Below are 18695 nucleotides of genomic sequence, written 5' to 3'. Positions count from 1 at the left end.
GGGGGGGGGGGGGGGTGGGGGGGGGGGGGGGTGGGGGGGGGGGGGGGTGGGGGGGGGGGGGGGTGGGGGGGGGGGGGGGTGGGGGGGGGGGGGGGTGGGGGGGGGGGGGGGTGGGGGGGGGGGGGGGTGGGGGGGGGGGGGGGTGGGGGGGGGGGGGGGTGGGGGGGGGGGGGGGTGGGGGGGGGGGGGGGTGGGGGGGGGGGGGGGTGGGGGGGGGGGGGGGTGGGGGGGGGGGGGGGTGGGGGGGGGGAGTGTTATGTGATAAGAGGGTGCCGATCAATCTGAAAGGCAAAATTTATAGGACAGCAGTGAGGCCAGCTATGACATATGCTATAGAAACTGTGGCCCTGAGGAAAAATAACATTAGCAGGATGGAAGTAGCAGAGATGAGAATGCTTAGGTGGATGTGCAGTGTGACCAGAAAGGATCATCTGAGAAATGACTATGTCAGGGGAACAGTGAAAGTTACGAACTTAGGAGCGAAAATACAGGAGGCAAGGTTGAGATGGTTTGGTCATGTGATGAGGAGGGAGGACGAATATGTGGGAAGAAGGGTCATGCAGATGGATGTGCAAGGAAGGCAGAAGCGTGGGCGGCCAAAGAAGAGATGGAGGGAGCTGGTAGAAGAGGACTTGAAGATGAAGAACTTGGATGTGGTGACAGCCCAAGACAGGAAGGTGTGGAGGAGACTCATAATAAACAGTGACCCCACTTAAGTGGGAGAAGCTGCAGAAGAAGAAGATCCTCACAAAACATATCATAACCTTCCATCTACCAGGATGTCATCCTCATCCAATCATGTCTCACTTATTCCAACAATTTTTGGGTGATATTAAAAACAATTTTTGGATGAACAGATTCAATTAATGCAACCATTTCATTTGCCTTGTTTCTTACTCTTCTAGTATTTGTATAGAAACACAGCAGCTTATTTCCGGATCTATAGCTAGTTCCACTGATACCACTTATTTGATGCGACTTCTCCATGCTTAACTTGAGCCATTTCTTTTTCTCCTTATTCATCTTAGAACCTTCTTCAAATCTGACTGTTTTTCCCCTTGATCACAAGTCATTCCCTTTCCTTTTTGTCTACACATGCATTCACATCCTCTTTGAGTATCTACCTTTCTCATGATGTGTGTGTTCCTCTGTCCACTCTGAGCCTCCCCATTTCCCTGTCTGTCTTACACAACTGTTCTCTCATTCTCTATACTCAATGCTGCTCACTTCTTCATTCACAACCACCACTTCAATCTCGCCCATTCTTCCACATCGCTTCCCACTTGATCAGATTCATTCTCTGTACTCACTTCTTTACCTTCCAGCAGCAGTCTCTCCAAGCGACTCCCACCAAAACCACTGAAATGCAGTCCATCACACCTATACAGTTCACTTCATCCTTCAAACTTATTAATGACTGACATACTTGTTAAGTGGTAGATGGATTTTTCTCTCAGCATCAGACAACCACCAACCTTGCTTACTGGAGACATGATGTTCCAATATTAGAAAAAAAAAGTTCCACTTCTGGTCTTTAGAGCAGGCTTTCCTGATTACATAACCTAAACCTTGGCATACCCACAGTAATAATACATAAAAGTTACTAACATTACTGTTTACTAACATTCAATTAAAAATTAATAGCAATTAATGATTTCATAAGCTTGAAATCATTAATATCCCAAGTAAAAATCAACATTAAAATTTTTCTCTCATGCATTTATTAAATTTAAAGAACATAACCATAGCTAGTGTAAATTGAGTCAGTCAACTGAATCACATAAAATTAGCCAAAACACTAATTTACTAAAAGCAGTATTTAAATTACTTTATGAATCTGAGAGCTGGGTTAGAAAAAAGTTGACTGAGACAACGAATAGAGTTCTGAGAAAAATTAGAGAAATGAATAGATGGAATCTATAGCAAAATCATTAAAACTGAGGATTTTTATTAAGGAACTTAACCTTAACATTATTAGCATTCAGGAATGTGTGTGCAAGAAGGGCTAATCTCATATAGTCACTTAAATAGAATGAAGAAGGTTAGAAAAACAAGGATTTAATGCAACAAGGTAAGAAAAAGACCCTGAAGAGGGAACCAAGATCTAGATGGATTGATGTAGTTAGAAGTGTCTAAGAAGACTAAAATATAAGCACATTTTAGGCTTAAGTGCTGGTTTACATTCATACTAAAATTTAATGGAATGAATACAGCACAAAGAGAAATAATTAAACAGCAGGTTTAATTGTTCCAATATTTCGTCTGTCACAGAGACATCTTCAAGAATACATATTAAAACTATAATAACACACAAAAACAAACACAAAACAATAAGTGGAATCAACTAGACTATCTAAAGTCGTAGGAGGGATGCCCTCTAAGGGTGCTATTAAAATTTTCCAAAGCATTGGAAGTTCAAGATAACCATATTTATTACGGCTAGGCTGATTTTTTTTAAATATGCTGCTAATTCTAAGAAGAGTCAAGTTCATATTTGATGTAATAAAGCATAATCATTTTTCCATCTGATCCTGTACAAAGTATCCAAAGGCATAGTCAGCTAGACCTGACTGACTACAGTAGTGGCGGTCGATGTATTTTTACACTCATTGAAGCAGAGTTAGATCTCTCAGTTTGGCCATAATGTGATAAGTTGTAAGAATAAGGAACCCTGTAGAGTGGAGGAAGTGGATCTTTAGGGGAGGATCATCTAGGTGGAACATTTTCAAATAAAGTTCTGCTAGTTGAACACAAAAAATATATCCGCTGCTACTAGAGAAAATAAACTCTGCCTGACCAAGTAAAAAAAAAAACTGATATTTTTACTCTTATTATACATTTATTTATTTAATGATAATTAATACTTAAGGAATTGACAGCGTACACTAGAAATATAAATTAAATCAACTTTAATATATACTTTCCGATATTTCGGCAACGTCACGTTGCCATCTTCATGGGAACTTAAGATAAAGACACGTGCATGCAAGTACTACATAACAGCAAATGAGAAACAAAGTGAGGAAGCTACCGTTTTTCTAAAGTCCTGATAGTGCCCCCTGGCAGGCTATATTAGGTGTTCTTGGCCTTTGGGCTGAAGTTCTTCTGATGTATGTTCCCCAAATTTGGGGCAGTCTCATGCATCCAAATTTGTTGAGGTTTGGCATGTTCCTAAGGGCTGAGGCTGATTCCATGAATAGTCTTTCATATTTGAACTTGCTGTGGTGTATTACTGTGGCTTTCTTCCACCTTATTCTGTGGCAAATATCCAGAGCATGGTCTGCAAGCCCAGAGTGGCTGTACTGGTGAAATCGGATGTAGTCCTTGTGTTCTGAGATTCTGATATTTGCTGTCCTGCCTGTTTGGCCAAAGTAGGACAATTTACAGCTGCAAGGGACCTGGTATACACCAGGTAGGTCTAGAGGAAGTTGTTGGTCTTTAGTGGAGCAGATAAGGGATGCCAATTTTCTATATGGTCTGTAACAAGTGCTCAAGTCATGTTTTTTTAGGATTTTGTTGATTTTTTCTGAAGTGCCTCGGATGTAGGGAATGGTGATGGATTTAGAGTAATCTTTTTTGTGAAGGGGGGGGGGAGGTGGGTTGTGGATATCTGGTTTTAGTATTTTTTGGATTTTTTTTTTTGGGGGGGGATAGCCATTGGCTGAGAAAGTGTTAAGGATGTGATTTAGTTCAGTGGTTAGGGCTTAGTCATTTGAACAGATTAGTTTAGCCCTATTGAATAGTGTCTTAATAACTCCATATTGTTGTGAGGGGGGGGGGGGATTGTTGGTGAATGTATCTGCCTGTATGGGTGGGTTTTCTAAAAACTGAGAAAACCAAGGTACCATCAGGTTGGTGGGTGACTAGTGTGTCTAGGAAGGGGAGGCTATTGTTTTCCTCTTTTTCCAGGGTGTGATTCTAGGGTGTTGGTTGTTTAAGTGTGTTAGGAAGGAGAGGAGTGTATCTGGGCCATGTGTCCAAATAGCGAACATCATCATCATCAACGTAGCGGAGCCATATGGTAGGTTTTTGTGGGACAGAGTTTAAGGCTTTCTCTTCAAAAGTCTCCATGAAGAAGTTGGTCAAAAGGTGGGGAAAGTGATGAACCCATGGCTGTCCCCTCCTATCCGTTTGTAGAATTTTTACTGCCAAACGAAATAGCCTGAGTTCATTGTGAACTGAAATAGATATCGATATATCGAGAGAGATATCGGGAGGAAATTTTTTGAGGGGGGACATTTGTGAATAAGGAGAGACGTCAAAACTGACCATTATGGCATTGTGTTGGAGTGTAAGGTTTTCTTTTTATCTATTTATTTAATTCAACAAACCGAATATATGTATAACAAGATGCAAAATATAAAACCAAAAAATAGTCCTTAGCTATATAAAGTTGATGAAATGTTAATCTAACAGCAATCCACAGGGGGGGGGGGGGTAAACCAATCTAGGTAATATGACAGATGTATTACCAAACAATTATTAAAAAAAAGCATCATAAGGCTTCATTCTGGCAATGTAAAATTACATAGGCAAAGTCGATACTAGATCCAATATTATTTCAAAGCCGAATGTTTGTAGAAACTATGAAAGTTTCAAAAATTGACTGAGAGCTTACAAGAATACAATCCTCAGCATTCCTGAGTTGCCTTAGCTTGCACTACTTAAAAGACATGAGTGCATTTCATAAAGGTTTCAGTGACCTGACAGCTGTTTTGAACTGGTTGGCTCTCTTCAGAGACCAGGCAGAAACCTTAAGAGAGCAAAAACTCTCATTCGGTACTAAGGAAACAAATGCCAGAGAAATGTATTTTTCGTAAGTAAACTCAGGGATGCCAAGGATTGTATTCTCATAAGCTCTCAGGTCAACTTACAAAATTTTCGTAGTTTCTACAAACGTTCAGCTTTGAAATAATGTTGGATCTAGCATCCGCTTTGCCCATGTAACTTTACATTGCCAAAATGAAGTATTATGGCTCTTCCTTTTAGTAATTATTTTTACACAGTGACCAAGAGTTTACTATTTAAAAAATACATTTCTCTGACATTTCAATTTCCTTAGTACTGAATGAGAGTTTCTGCTCTCTTAAGGTTTCTGCCCGGTCTCTGAAGAGAACCAACCAGTTCGAAATGGCTCTCAGGCCAGCAAAACATTTATCAAATGCACTAATAAAAGGTTAATATATGGATGCTTGGGCAGCACTCATGTCTTAAGTAGTGCAAGCTAAGGCAACTTGGGAATGTCAAAGATTGTATTCTCATAAGTTCTCAAATCAACTTGCAAAACTTTCATAGTTTCTACAAACATTCAGCTTTAAAGTATTACCAGATGTTTTATAAAAATGTGTGCTAATACATGTGGGGTTTCAGTCATCTCAATTTTTTTGCAAGTTGCAGAAAAAATATGACTGAATTCAAATCTGTAGTGCAGAATCTTGGTTTGATTAAAATGTAGCAACGAATTACAGATGGAAAGGTTATGTGAAATGTCGTGAATCACAGATGGATAGGCGAGCAGTCATATTGGACTCAGTCAATTCATGCGGCACCCAAACATTGAGGTTTTGAAACATATCCCAGCTTGTGCAAATGGTTTTCAACGCTTGTATGGGATATGTTCAGTACTGCAGCATTCTCCCGCACTGTTTGTGATGGATTTTTGTCAACGATATCCTTCACAACATTCGAATCAACCTCGGTCGGGCGACCGGTGCATCACTGACATAGAAATCTCCAGAACGAAATTTGGCAAACCACTTTTGGCAGACGCGTTCTGTTAAGGCACCATCTCCATATACGTTGCATATTTTTTTTTATGAGCCTCTGCAGCTCGTTTGCCTTTTTTTGAAATTAAAATGCAAAATATGCTGGTAATGTATGTTATTTCCTTCCATTTCTAAAAATATGTTACACACAAGCAACTGAAGTAGGCCAAAAGAAAACTGACTGAAAGGTTATGAGAAATGTTGCCTTTCAACTGTGCAATAGTGACAGGCAAAGTGGCGTAAACTTGTACTAACGCATAAACCGAACGAACTTATTTGCCAACCAATTAATTTACCATCTCCACTAAAAATTGTGCCTAAGTAGCTGAAATGTTTTACTTTCTATAGGTTCTCCACTCACAATGCAGTTGATATTTTCAATGCTTCTTTATTTTTGTCTTTGTCTTGTTATTGCTGACCTTCATGCCAATATTTTACAACAGTTATTCGATTTAGTAAGAGAATCTTGCAAACTTGGAGTGAATTTAATTAGGAATATAACATCATCCACATAAAGAAAAGAGCTGAGATCAACATCTCCAATTTTGATAACAGGTTTAATATCACTTTCCTTCATAATGTGATCCATATATATATAATGAATAACAGAGGGGATAATGTACATCCTTGTCTCACACCAGATTTAACATTAAACCATCTTCTTGTATTTCCTTCAATTCTAACTGCCGACTTACAACTCAAATAAAGACTAAATATTGCTTGATATAATGCCCCACTGACACCATGTAACTGTAGTGTACTGAATAGCTTCTCTCTTGGCACCTTGTCATATGCCTTTTCCAGATGTATAAAACTTAAACAGAGTTCTTTGTTATATTCCCATGATTTCTCACCTATTTGTCGTAAAGTAAAAATCTGATACTGACAGCCTCTATTTGGCATGAATTCAAATAGTCTGAAATTTGGCTTCAATAATTCCAACCTGATGATCGAATTTAACCGTAGTACCTATTTAAAATGCTATTAAAATTCTTATTTCAATTTTTTATTTTAATAACAAAATTATGCAAAACAAAATATATATATATATATATATATATGTGTGTGTGTGTGTGTGTGTGTGTGCGTGTTAAAACAGCTCTAGAATTGCAATAATGAATGGTGTTATGTATAACAGAACTGAAAATAGGTTATATACTCATCTTCATTCTGTCAAAGCTATTCCAATAGCTTATTTTTAGTTATTCACCCCTGGATTAATGGAGTTTCATCACATTAATAGGCTTAAAACAATGGCTAGTTCTATTAACACTACATGGTATCTTCTTAGACATAATACAAAACCAAGTAACTAATATTGGTTAACATCAGTATTTCACAAATGTCTACTGGGTTTATCAGAACAGTGTTAAGGGTGTATCAAGACTGGTGTAATAACCAGACAACCTTTAGCTTATGGCAGTCATGTGGATGGAAACAGCTCACTGATGCACGAGGTCAGAGAAGAATGGCAAGGACTGAAATGTGACAGGAAGATCACAACCAGTCAATTTACAATTGACACGTTGGTCAGAACATCATCTCTAAGTGCATGGTTTACCACATGCTATTGTGGATAGGGTATAAGAGCAGATGACCATCCCAAGTCCCAATGCTGTCAAGCTTTGGGACTTGGTGCTCTGATGCATAGTTGCTAATGAACCCACTCATGGCTGCAGTATATCCATGTCAAATAAGTACTTACAGCAAGACAATGCACCATGCCACAAAGTATGTAGCATGTTGAAGTGTTTGAGGAACATGACTGTGGGTTTCCTTTACTTGACTGGCCAGCTCGGTGTTGACCTCAACCCAATAAAGCATCTCTAGGATGAGGTGGAACAAGCAGTTCGCGGCAAACAATGTGCCACCATCTACGAGGGTGGTCTGAAAAGTTCTCTGCCTAACAATGAAAAAAAAATTTTATAATTAAAAAAAATTTTTTTTTCAACATAATCTCCTTTAAGACTAATACATTTATTCCAGCAATGCTCTAGCGCCATTAACTCATCCCTGGAGTAGTTCTCAATAAGATCTGCAAAATACCCCTCTACAGCTGCAAACACACTGTCAGAGTTTTTCTTAATTCGAAGAAAAACTCTGACCAGCAAGGAAGAGTTTTAGTTTTGGGAAGATACAGAAGTCAGAGGGAGTCAAATCTGGGGAATAGGGTGGATGTTCCAACAATTCATAGTGCAAATTCCTTAATTTTCCCATTGCTAAAAAACACCTTTGTGGGCAGTGCATTGTCCTGATGAAAGATGATTTTTTTCTTCTACAAACCAAGTCTTTTCTCACAAATTTTTTCGTCTAGTCTGGTTAAAAGATTGGAATAATATTCCCTCGTTATTGTTTTAACCTTTTCAAGATAATTAATAAACAAAATGCCTTTAGCATCCCAAAAGACCGATGCCATGACCTTTCCTGCTGATGGCACTGACTGTCTTCTTTGGCGCTGAACAACCGGCTTCTGTCCACTGTTTTGACTGCTGCTTGGATTCTAGTGTGTAATGGTGAATCCAAAGTCTCATCCATAGTAATAAATGGACAAAATCAGTTTTATTCTTGTTAAAACGCTCCAAGCACTGTTTAGAGATTTTCATGCGAGTGCATTTTTGATCTGCTGTGAGCAAGTGCAGCACCCATTTTGCGCAAAGCTTTTTCATTTGCAATTCTTCATGCAAAATATATCCTATACGTTCTTTTGAAATGCCTATAGTCTCCGCAATTTCATGCACTTTACTCACCTGTTATCCAATACCATATCATGCACTTGATCAATGATTTCTGGTGTTGTTACACTTTTTGGACGTCTTTCACGTGGATCATCTTCAAGGCTGGTACGGCCACGTTTAAACTCAGTGGTCCATTTCTTAATTGTCGAAAATGAAGCAGAAGAGTGCCCATAAACTTTTATGAACTTCGAATGAATTTCTTTTGGCATTAAACCTTCTTTTACAAAGAATTTTATAACCACATGATACTCAATTTTATCCATTTCAGGAGATACAGACAACACTTTTTCTTCTGACAGCTGTATAAAACAAATTACTTGATAGAATGACTTGCAATTTCACATGGACACTTATGACAGATGTACCAACTTCGAAAAAAAAAATCAATAAATAAAAATAATCGTGCCGATAGTGTTGCCATCTATGGTTATGGCCAAGAACTTTTCAGACCATCGTAATATGCAACAATTGGGTGAGGCTCCTGCGACAGCGTGAATAAACATCCTAGCAGAACATTTTAGACAGTTGAATCAATGCCACAGAGAATACAAGCTGTTTTTAAGGCAAAAGGGGAGGAAGGGATCTTAATTGCTGTTCCTAATAATAAGTGGCAGCTTGGGGTAAATACCACAACAAATACAAACTGAGTTTCCTTTTATAGATTCATTCAAATACATGTTTGCAATATGCTTACAAATAAATAATATTTAAATAGAGAAAATTTATAGTAAATAATTAAGTTTTGAATTAAGTTTGGAGCTATCTTACCAAGTTATTTTCAATTTGTATAGAAGGAAATATCCTCTCCAGGGTCTCTCGTGTTTTAACTTGCACAGTATGAATTTGTAACCTCAGTTCCTTAAATTAAATTATTTCATTAAACATATCACTTTTTTTTTTATAATGACAGATATATGTAATAACATAACTAAATCAAGGAAGGAAAATGAAGAATTTATAAATACAGGAAATTTTTTAAAATTATTTTATATAGGCAGCTGATAAATAAAAATGATCTTCTAGATTTCTCTTCAGGAGAAATCTAGGAGATCCTTAATATTTTTCTAGCATACAAGTGTACAAATTCACATGTAGAAAAAAAAAAATTATAAGGAAGATACACTGATTATGCTATTGTTGATAGGTGATATATCTTCATATTGACTGATTACACTAGTGTATGGGGGATTTGAAAAGGAGGTGATCATTTAAGTTTTGGGAAAGATTAAAAATGAATAAGAACGCTTTAAAAATAATCAAAGTCGAGGTACTTCAGATGTCAACTGTAAACTGAAATATTATTCAAGGAAAAAATAAAAGCTTGAAAACAAGACCAAACCTTGAAAACTCATTAGCAAACTCTGAAAAAAACATTAATTTAGCTAGGGAATTAGGGAACTGTTGATATCCAAGGATTTAACGATCAGAACTCCAAGGATGGAGTCAGAAAAAGAATCATGAAAAAGAAGAAAGCATATCAAAAGTTCTCAATAAGTAACATGTACATGGACTCTGAGAGAATACTGAGAAAATGTAAGAAAGTAAAGCAATATATAAAAGTAGTTAAACAAAATCATCAGAAGACTAATAAGAATATTATTATTATTATTATTATGCGACGTCTCTAGGGAGTCCAAAGACTCATCAAGGGAGAGTGTGCCAACCATCGAACAATTGATCCATTCCAACTACTAACTGCGCTCAAACTCGCTTAAGTTTCTGCGAGCGATTAATAGCAGAGGCTCTACCAATCGACCAACCTTCGCTGGCTAATAAAAGACAAATATCAGGAAGGTTGTCAAATGTTCTGGAGGTTATTTAAAAAACTTCAAAATGGATGAAACATGATAAAAGGAATTGGAGATAAGGATGGCATAAAAACTGAAGATATTCTTGATGTGGTAGAAAACATTCGAGAAATAATGCAATCAGGAGTACTCTATTGGTTAAGGTAGAAAAGCCACCAAAAACCTGTAATGTGGTAAGTTAGTTGGAGCAGATGATATTCAAGTCAAAATGCTCAAATATCAAGGTACAAGTTTTGCAGTTGCTGCACAGCATAATTTAGAATTTCTGATTAGAAGGTGGAAAACTGGTGCTTATCTGTAAAAAGGAAAATAAAAGTGAATGCAAGAATTAAAGAGAAATTTCCCTAGTGAGTGTACCAGATAAGATTTCTGCAAGCATACTTGGGAATCAGGTAAGAAAATCTGTAGAAGAGAACTCTAAGAAGAGCAAATTGGATTTGCACCAAATAAAGGTCGTCAAGATCAGATTTTCACTTCAAGACACATTATTGAAAAATCATCAAAAAATACAATGATTTGCATTGCAGCATTATGAAGAAAGTGATATTATGCCTAACATCAAAACTGGAAATTTTAATCTCAGCTGTTTATGCAGGAATTATACTATTAAATCCAGATAAGTCAGAATTCCTTAACTGAATGGAATGACTGCTACACAAGATTTGGTATACAATAAGCCTATTAAAATAACACATAATGAGGCAGAGCATTTGAATAATGCAGACAGCATGCAATGGCAAATAAGCTCAGAGTGGAGAGTGATAATTATTGGAGACTTGAACTATGGGAACATAGATTGATTGAAAGGAAGAACGGACATCAGGAAAGAAATGGAATCACAAAGAAACAGTAATCCCAAAGAGTTCTTTGGGATTACTTTTTGAATTTCAATGATTCTTCCCTTTACACCGTGCAGATAGCCTAGTGCTTTTAGTCCACAGGGTTAGTATAACTGGTAATTAGCTTAAGGAATTAGCAATGCATATAACGGATATTAATTAAAGCAAACTTTAATGAATACCTTCAATATTTCGCCAACGTCACGTTGCCATCTTCAGGAAAATACAAATATGGTATGTGCACGCAGGCACTAACAAAAGCAAATGAGAAAGAAGGCAAGAAACTAATATTGTTCCTAAAGTCCTAATGGTGCCCCTTAGCAGGCTAATTGGGTTGTCTTGGCCATTGGGCTGAAGTTCTCATAATGTTGGCTTCCCAAATTTGGGGTAGTTTCATGCACCCAAATTTGTTGAGGTTTGGAACATTTTTTAGAGCTACTGATGATTCCATGAATAATCTTTCGTACTTGAACTTGCTGCGGTGTATTCTTTTAGTTTTCTTCCAACGAATTCTATGGCGGGTATCTAAGGCATGGTCTGCCAGCCCCGAGTGGCTGTACTGGTGAAACCGGATGAAGTCTTTGTGATCTGAAATCCTGATATTCGCTGTCCTGCCTGCCTGTTTGGCCAAAGTAGGACAATTTACAGCTGCAAGGGTCCTGGTATACACCAGGTAGGTCTTTGGTAGAGCGGATAAGGGATGCCAACTTTTTATATGGTCTATAACAAGAAGTCAGGTCATATTTTTTGAGGATATTGGATATTTTCCCAGAGGTGCACTGGATGTAGGGGGATGGTGATAGATTTAGTGTAATCTTTATTGTGGAGGGAGGTTGTGGTTTACTGGTTTTAGTATTTTTTTGATTTTTTTGGGGGTTGTAGCCATTGGCTAAGAAAGTGTTGAGGATGTGGTTTAGTTCAGTGGTTAGGGCATCGTGATCTGAGCAGATTAATTTTGTCCTGTTAAATAGAGTTTTTATAACCCCATATTGTTGTGTGCGTGTGTGGGAGGGGGAATTGCTGGTGAATGTATCTGCCTGTATGGGTGGGTTTTCTATAAACAGAGAAAACCAAAGATCCATCAGGCTGGCGAGTGATTAGTGTCTAGGAAGGGAGGGTGTTGGTTTCCTCTTTTTCTAAGGTGAACTGAATTCTGAGGTGTTGGTTGTTTAAGTGTGTTAGGAAGGAGTGGAGTGTATCTGAGCCATGTGTCCAAATAGCGAACACATCATCCACGTACCGAAGCCAAATGGTGGGTTTTTGTGCGGCACAGTTTAAGGCTTTCTCTTCAAAAGTCTCCATAAAGAAGTTGGCCAAGGGTGAGGAAAGTGGTGAACCCATGGATGTCCCCTCTATCTGTTTGTAGAATTTTCCTTGCCAAACAAAATAGCCTGAGTTCATTGTGAACTGAAATAGGGCTGAGATATCAGGAGAAAACTTAGCTTGGATGAGGTCTAGGGGTTTCCTTGAGTGGGACATTAGTGAATAGGGAGGAGACGTCAAAACTGACCATTATGTCCGTGTGTTGGAGTGAGAGGTTTTCTATACTGGCTTTGAAGTGAGCTAAGTTTTTTTTATGTGTGATGGTGTGTTGCCAGTATAGTGTGTGAGCGCTTTGGCTAAATGTTTGGCTAATTTGTATGTGGGGGAAATCGATGCCATTCACTATGGGATGTAATGGCACATTTTGTTCATGTATTTTTGAAAGTCCATATAATCGGGGGTGGTCTCGAGTTATAAGGTTTTAGTTTGTTAGTGACTTCCACAGGCCAAGAAGTTACCTTCTTAAAGAGTCTGTGGAGAGTTCTAATCTGAGAGTTGGTAGGATTATAATCAATAGGGAGGTAGGTGGTATGGTCTAATACTAAAGCATTAAGCTTACCTGTGTAGTCCTTTTGGATGAAAACCACAGTGGCGTTTCCCTTATCTGCTTTGGTGATTACTATTTTTTTGTTTTTCTTCATTTCTAGTAGAGCTGCATATTCGTCTTTGGATAAGTTGGTTTTTGGAGGTTTTGCTTTGGTGAGAACACTGGCTACATCCAGTCTGATGTTGTTGGCGATATGGTTAGGAAGGTTGCGAATCCCACGTTCTATTTGGATCATGATTACCTCAGAAGGTATTCTTTTAGGAGCTAGGGCAAAATTGTGACCACATGAAAGTGCAGTGAGTGCTTCAGGCTTTAAAACTGCGGAAGAGATGTTGACAACCGTGTTGAGTGGTGGCTGTGGTACCTTCCTAGACACTCTAATAACTTGCCAGCCTGATGGCTCTTTGGTCTTGTCTGTTTATAGAATATCCACCCATACAGGCAGATACATTCTCCAGCAATCCTCCACCCCTCACAACAATATGGGGTTATAAAAACACTATTTAACAAAGCAAAATTAATCTGCTCAGATCACAATGCCCTAACCACTGAACTAAACCACATCCTCAACACTTTCTTAGCCAATGGCTACAACCCCAAAAAAATACTAAAACCAGTAAACCACAACCCCCCACTCCACAATAAAGATTAAACTAAATCTATCACCATCCCCTACATCCGGGGCACCTCTGAGAAAATTACCAATATCCTCAAAAAATATGACCTGACTTCTTTTTATAGACCATATAAAAAGTTGGCATCCCTTATCCACTCTACCAAAGACCAACCACTCCCCCTAGACCTACTGGTGTATACCAGGTCCCTTGCAGCTGTAAATTGTCCTACTTTGCCAAACAGGCAGGACAGCGAATATCAGGATTTCAGAACACGTCTGGTTTTCAGGATTTCAGAACTACATCCGGTTTCACCAGTACAGCCACTCGGGGCTGGCAGACCATGCCTTAGATACCCGCCATAGAATTCGTTGGAAGAAAACTAAAATAATACACCGCAGCAAGTTCAACTTTCATGGAATCATCAGCAAGCTGCTGATGATTCCATGAAAGATTATTCATGAAATTATCAGCAGCTCTAAAAAAACGTTCCAAACATCAACAAATTTGGGTGCATGAAACTACCCCAAATTTGGGAAGCCTACATTATGAGATCTTCAGCCCAATGGCCAAGACAACCCAATTAGCCTGCTAGGGGGCACTATTAGGACTTTAGGAAGAATATTAGTTTCTTGCCTTCTTCCTCATTTGCTTTTGTTAGTGCCTGCGTGCACATACCATATTTGTATGTTCCTGAAGATGGCAACGTGACGTTGGTGAAATATTGAAGGTATTCATTAAAGTTTGCTTTAATTAATATCCATTATATGCGTTGTTAATTCCATAAGCTAATTACCAGTTATGTATGACCAACGTATAAGCCTTGTTACAAGGGTCAGCCTAGTGGCTATGTGCTTAGCAACCATATGCCTGGGGAAGGAGTGTCCTAGATTCGATTCTCCATCGGAGAAGTGAGGAGCTTAAGGATCTTCCTCAGCCATAGCCAGGCCCACTATAGCCACAGTGGGTATGGACAGCAGGGTTTTTTCCATCAGATAAATACTGGTGATTCACCTTAAATCTTGATGATGCAGACTTCTTTATTCCACTTTTTGATATCTGTCAGTCATCCATCTGCTTGTACACACCAATATTTTACAATCCAATCCCATACTCTCCAACTCAGGTAAAAGTCCCCCTTACTGTATTCTGACAAAAGCCTTAGCAAAGTCCAAAATTATCATGGTATATCGCCCCCCCCCCTGTCTAACTCAATGGTAACATTATAAAATGTGAGGAAGTTGCATAAACATAACCTTCACTTATTAAACCCATGTTATTCACTGAAGAGTATAGATTTTCTGTCCCTTACCATGTTTCCCAAAATCTTCACCACCACTCCAGGATACATCAGTCTTTGTATACCACTCTTGTACAATGGAATTATCATATATTCTTTCTACTCGTGTAATCTTCCCTGTTCTGAGACTCACATTAAGTAGCCAGGTTAAAGGAACGGCCAGTTGAGCAAAACACTCTTTTAGTATCCATGCAAACAAAAAATGCAAACTACAGGTTAGGCAATTATAACAAGCTTCGGAGTGAGCTTGCAGCCATCCCATGGCAGAACATATTGCAAGGGAAAGATGTTAGCAGTGCTTGGGATAAAATCAGTGGGTATCTGAGGAAAGCAATATCAGATTGTGTCCCCATGGTCAGGAGGTCAAACAAAGCAGGCATTAGATGGATGAGCAGTAGTATCAAGCTTGAACTACAAAAAAAGAAAATGTTATGGAGAATTTACAAGGAGAAGGGCGATCAGGACACCCATGAGCAGTACAAGGCTCAAGCTAGGAAGGTTACCAGCATAGTAAGAAAAGCTAAATCAGATTATGAGAAGACCTTAGCCAAAGAGACCAAGGGTAATCCCAAAGAGTTCTTCCGCTATGTGGCAAGTAAGAGGAAGAATGACTTCGGAAGGATAACCTTAGTGGGTGCTGATGGTATTGAGGTGACAAAATCAGATGTAATAGTCGAGTTACTGAGTGATCACTTTTCAAAAGTCTATCACCCAAGTGAGGATATCTCTATACCTATAGCAATACCTAATGTGAGAATTGAAGCTAAAGAATCAGAGGTATTAAATATATTGCGAAACTTAAATGCAAACACTGCGGTAGGCTTAGATGGAATATCAGCTCGGGTGTTGCGTGAATGTGCAAATGAATTGTCAACCCCTCTTACCTGGATATTTAATTTAAGTTTGAACTCTGGTATGGTCCCTAGGGAGTGGAAGTTAGGCAAAGTGGTTCCTTTGCATAAGGGTGGCTCTAAAACTGCAGTATTGAATTACAGACCAATCACCATCTCAGGAGTAGTGGTTAAAGTATTGGAAAAGTTGGTTAAAGACAAAATTCAAGAATGGGTGGATCAGGATATGATACTCTATAGAGGCCAACATGGTTTTGTTAAAGGTAGATCCTGCCTTAGCAATCTATTAACTATCCATAATAGAATAACATCAGAGTTGGACAAAGGAACTGGCTACACAGTGGTACTTCTGGATTTTGCTAAGGCTTTTGACAGGATACCCCATAGAACACTGTTACGCAAATTGGAGCAGATGGGAATGGATATTAAATTGGTGACATGGATAGGAGAATGGCTCAGGGAGAGATACCATAAGGTGGTGTATGGAGGAGCCGAGTCCAGAATGAGGCAGGTGACCAGTGGTGTGCCTCAGGGCTCTGTGCTTGGGCCAATGTTGTTTAATTTGTATATAAATGATATAGGAAACGGCTTAAAGGGAGATATTCAGTTGTTTGCTGATGATGCAAAGTTGTGTAGTGCAATAAAAAATCAAGCTGATGTTGAAAGTTTGCAGGAGGATTTAAATAAGCTGGTAAAATGGGCAAAAGAAAATGGATGTCAGTTCAATGTGGAAAAGTGTAAAGTCTTGCATTTTGGGATTAAAAGATTACCAGCTGTGTACTACATAGATGGAAAGGTACTCCAAGAGATTGATGAGGCTAGGGACTTAGGGGTATTGGTAGATAAGGAGATGAAGTTCAGAGGACACATTGCTAAGGTGTCCAAGATTGCACATAGGATTACTTGGTTGTTGAGGAACACACTGACATCCAGAGATAAAGAGGTTATTATTCCCCTTTATAAAGCATTGATACTTCCACATTTGGATTACTGTGCTCAGGTCTGGTCACCTGGATTCCTTGGAGATGAGGAGGCTGTGGAGAGGGTTCAGAGAAGAGTGACCAAGTTGGTGAGTGATATAAAAAATGCTCCCTACATTGATAGATTGAGAGCTTGTGGATTGCAGAGATTGGCTGATAGGCGAAGAAGAGGGGATATGATAGAAACATTCAAATTACTAAAAGGTTTTTATAGGATTGATGCAGGGGAAATGTTTCAGCTGTGTGATAGTGATGGAAGAACAAGAGGTCATCTCTGGAAATTAAAGAAGAGTGTGGTTAACAAAGGTGTCAGAACAAGGTTTTTTGCCTGGAGGGTGGTGAATGAGTGGAATTCATTGCCTGACTTTGTTGTGAGCTCTTCATCTGTAAATGAATTCAAGAAGAGATATGACAGATATTGTTTTGCTAGTTTGGGTCTCCCGCGATGAGTCTACTGACTCCATGGAGATACCCGTAATAATAATAATAATAATTCTTTGAATTTTAGGGACACATTCCAATATGCCTCATAAGTATTTTTTAAATGCTTCCATCCACTACTGATATCCTTTCCACCGAAAAACCTGATACAATGGGACAGAACCCAGAATACTCCTCAGCTAGTCATAATTTTCTGCTTTGTAGTTCAGCGGGTAACCTTTTCTGAATAGAACATTTCTAGACTTAGCCATTTCAAAAGTCAGTACCACATGGTCACTGTCATCAACTGGAAGCAGAACAGTTGTCTTTAACTGAAACCCGTGCCAACACTATAATCAGATTTAACACTCTTTGTCCTGGCATTCCTTCTGTCATATGCTGCTTGAGGTAGTTACCTCATGACAGCTCAATAAATTCAGCTTTATTTTCTCATGAGATTTCACTGATACCCAATCAGTGATTTGGGAGTGTTGGTGGATAGGGAGTTGAAGTTTAGGGGGCACATTGCAAAAGTGGCTAAAACAGCTCATCAAATCACTTGGTTAATTAAAAATACTTTAACGAGCAGAGACAAACAAGTTATTGTACCTCTATATCGAACCCTGATAAGACCCCCATCTGGACTACTGTGCCCAGATATGGGCGCCAGGGTTTCTTCTTGATGGAGAGGAAGTGGAGAGGATGCAGAGACGAGTGACCAAGATGGTAGCAGGTCTGTGGAGTGAACCTTATGAGAACAGATTGAAGATTTGTGGGTTGCAAAAATTGGTTGATAGGTGGAAAAGGGGTGATATGATTGAGACATTCAAATTACTGAAGGGTTTCTATAAGATTAATCCAGAAGATATTTTTGAGAATAGGGCTGGAGGACTAGGGGCCATATATGGAAGCTGGGCAAAAATGTGGTTAACAGGGATGTTAGAGCTAGGTTCTTTACTTGGAGAGTGGTAAATGAGTGGAATAAGCTGCCAGAGTCTGTTGTGGGTGCTATGACCATGAATGAGTTTAAGGCGAGGTATGATAGATACTGTGTGAAAGACGAATAGGTGTTCTTGACATGATGTTAGGGCCTCCCTCGATGAGTCTGTTGACTCCTTGGAGTTGCCCATAATAATAATAATATATGGGATATATACATGATCTATGAATTAATTTAACCTTGGTATCTTCCTTGGTTCTACCTTCCAATGATCGGACCTCAATAAAGGTCAAAGACAGTCTAAGTTATGACACTTCCCATAATGCATAGCAATATGCACGTTCAAAAGGAAGTGTGCTTTGCATTATGGAACATTAAGGTAACTGATGCAAAGTCAACAGTCTCTATATAAAATACCCTAGTTGTGAAATTAGGGTACAAACTTTATTTGTACACCTGGACAAAAGATTAAACAATATAATTTATTGCCAGGTGCAAAGTGCAGTAATTACCCAATGAGACCAAGAAGAAATCCCATAGTTCTTTTGACATGTGGCCAGCAGAAGAAAGAAT

General features: G+C 38.8%; 1 protein-coding gene across 1 annotated transcript in view; it reads right to left on the bottom strand.

Annotated features, from left to right (window-relative positions):
- Positions 1-9259: 9259 nt before the first annotated feature.
- LOC150101607 (uncharacterized) overlaps positions 9260-18695 on the bottom strand; it is a 278417-nt gene continuing 268981 nt past the window's right edge. Inside the window, exon 12 of the mRNA XM_090399855.1 lies at positions 9260-9358. Coding sequence (XP_090255981.1) covers positions 9260-9358 — 99 coding nt within the window. The remainder of the gene's footprint in view (positions 9359-18695) is intronic.

Source organism: Typopeltis vanoorti, chromosome 11 (assembly GCF_054136105.1).
Source record: "Typopeltis vanoorti isolate ZY-2024b chromosome 11, IOZ_Tvanoo_1.0, whole genome shotgun sequence".
Classification (NCBI taxonomy): domain Eukaryota; kingdom Metazoa; phylum Arthropoda; class Arachnida; order Uropygi; family Thelyphonidae; genus Typopeltis; species Typopeltis vanoorti.
This window is presented reverse-complemented; position numbering and strand designations above follow the sequence as displayed.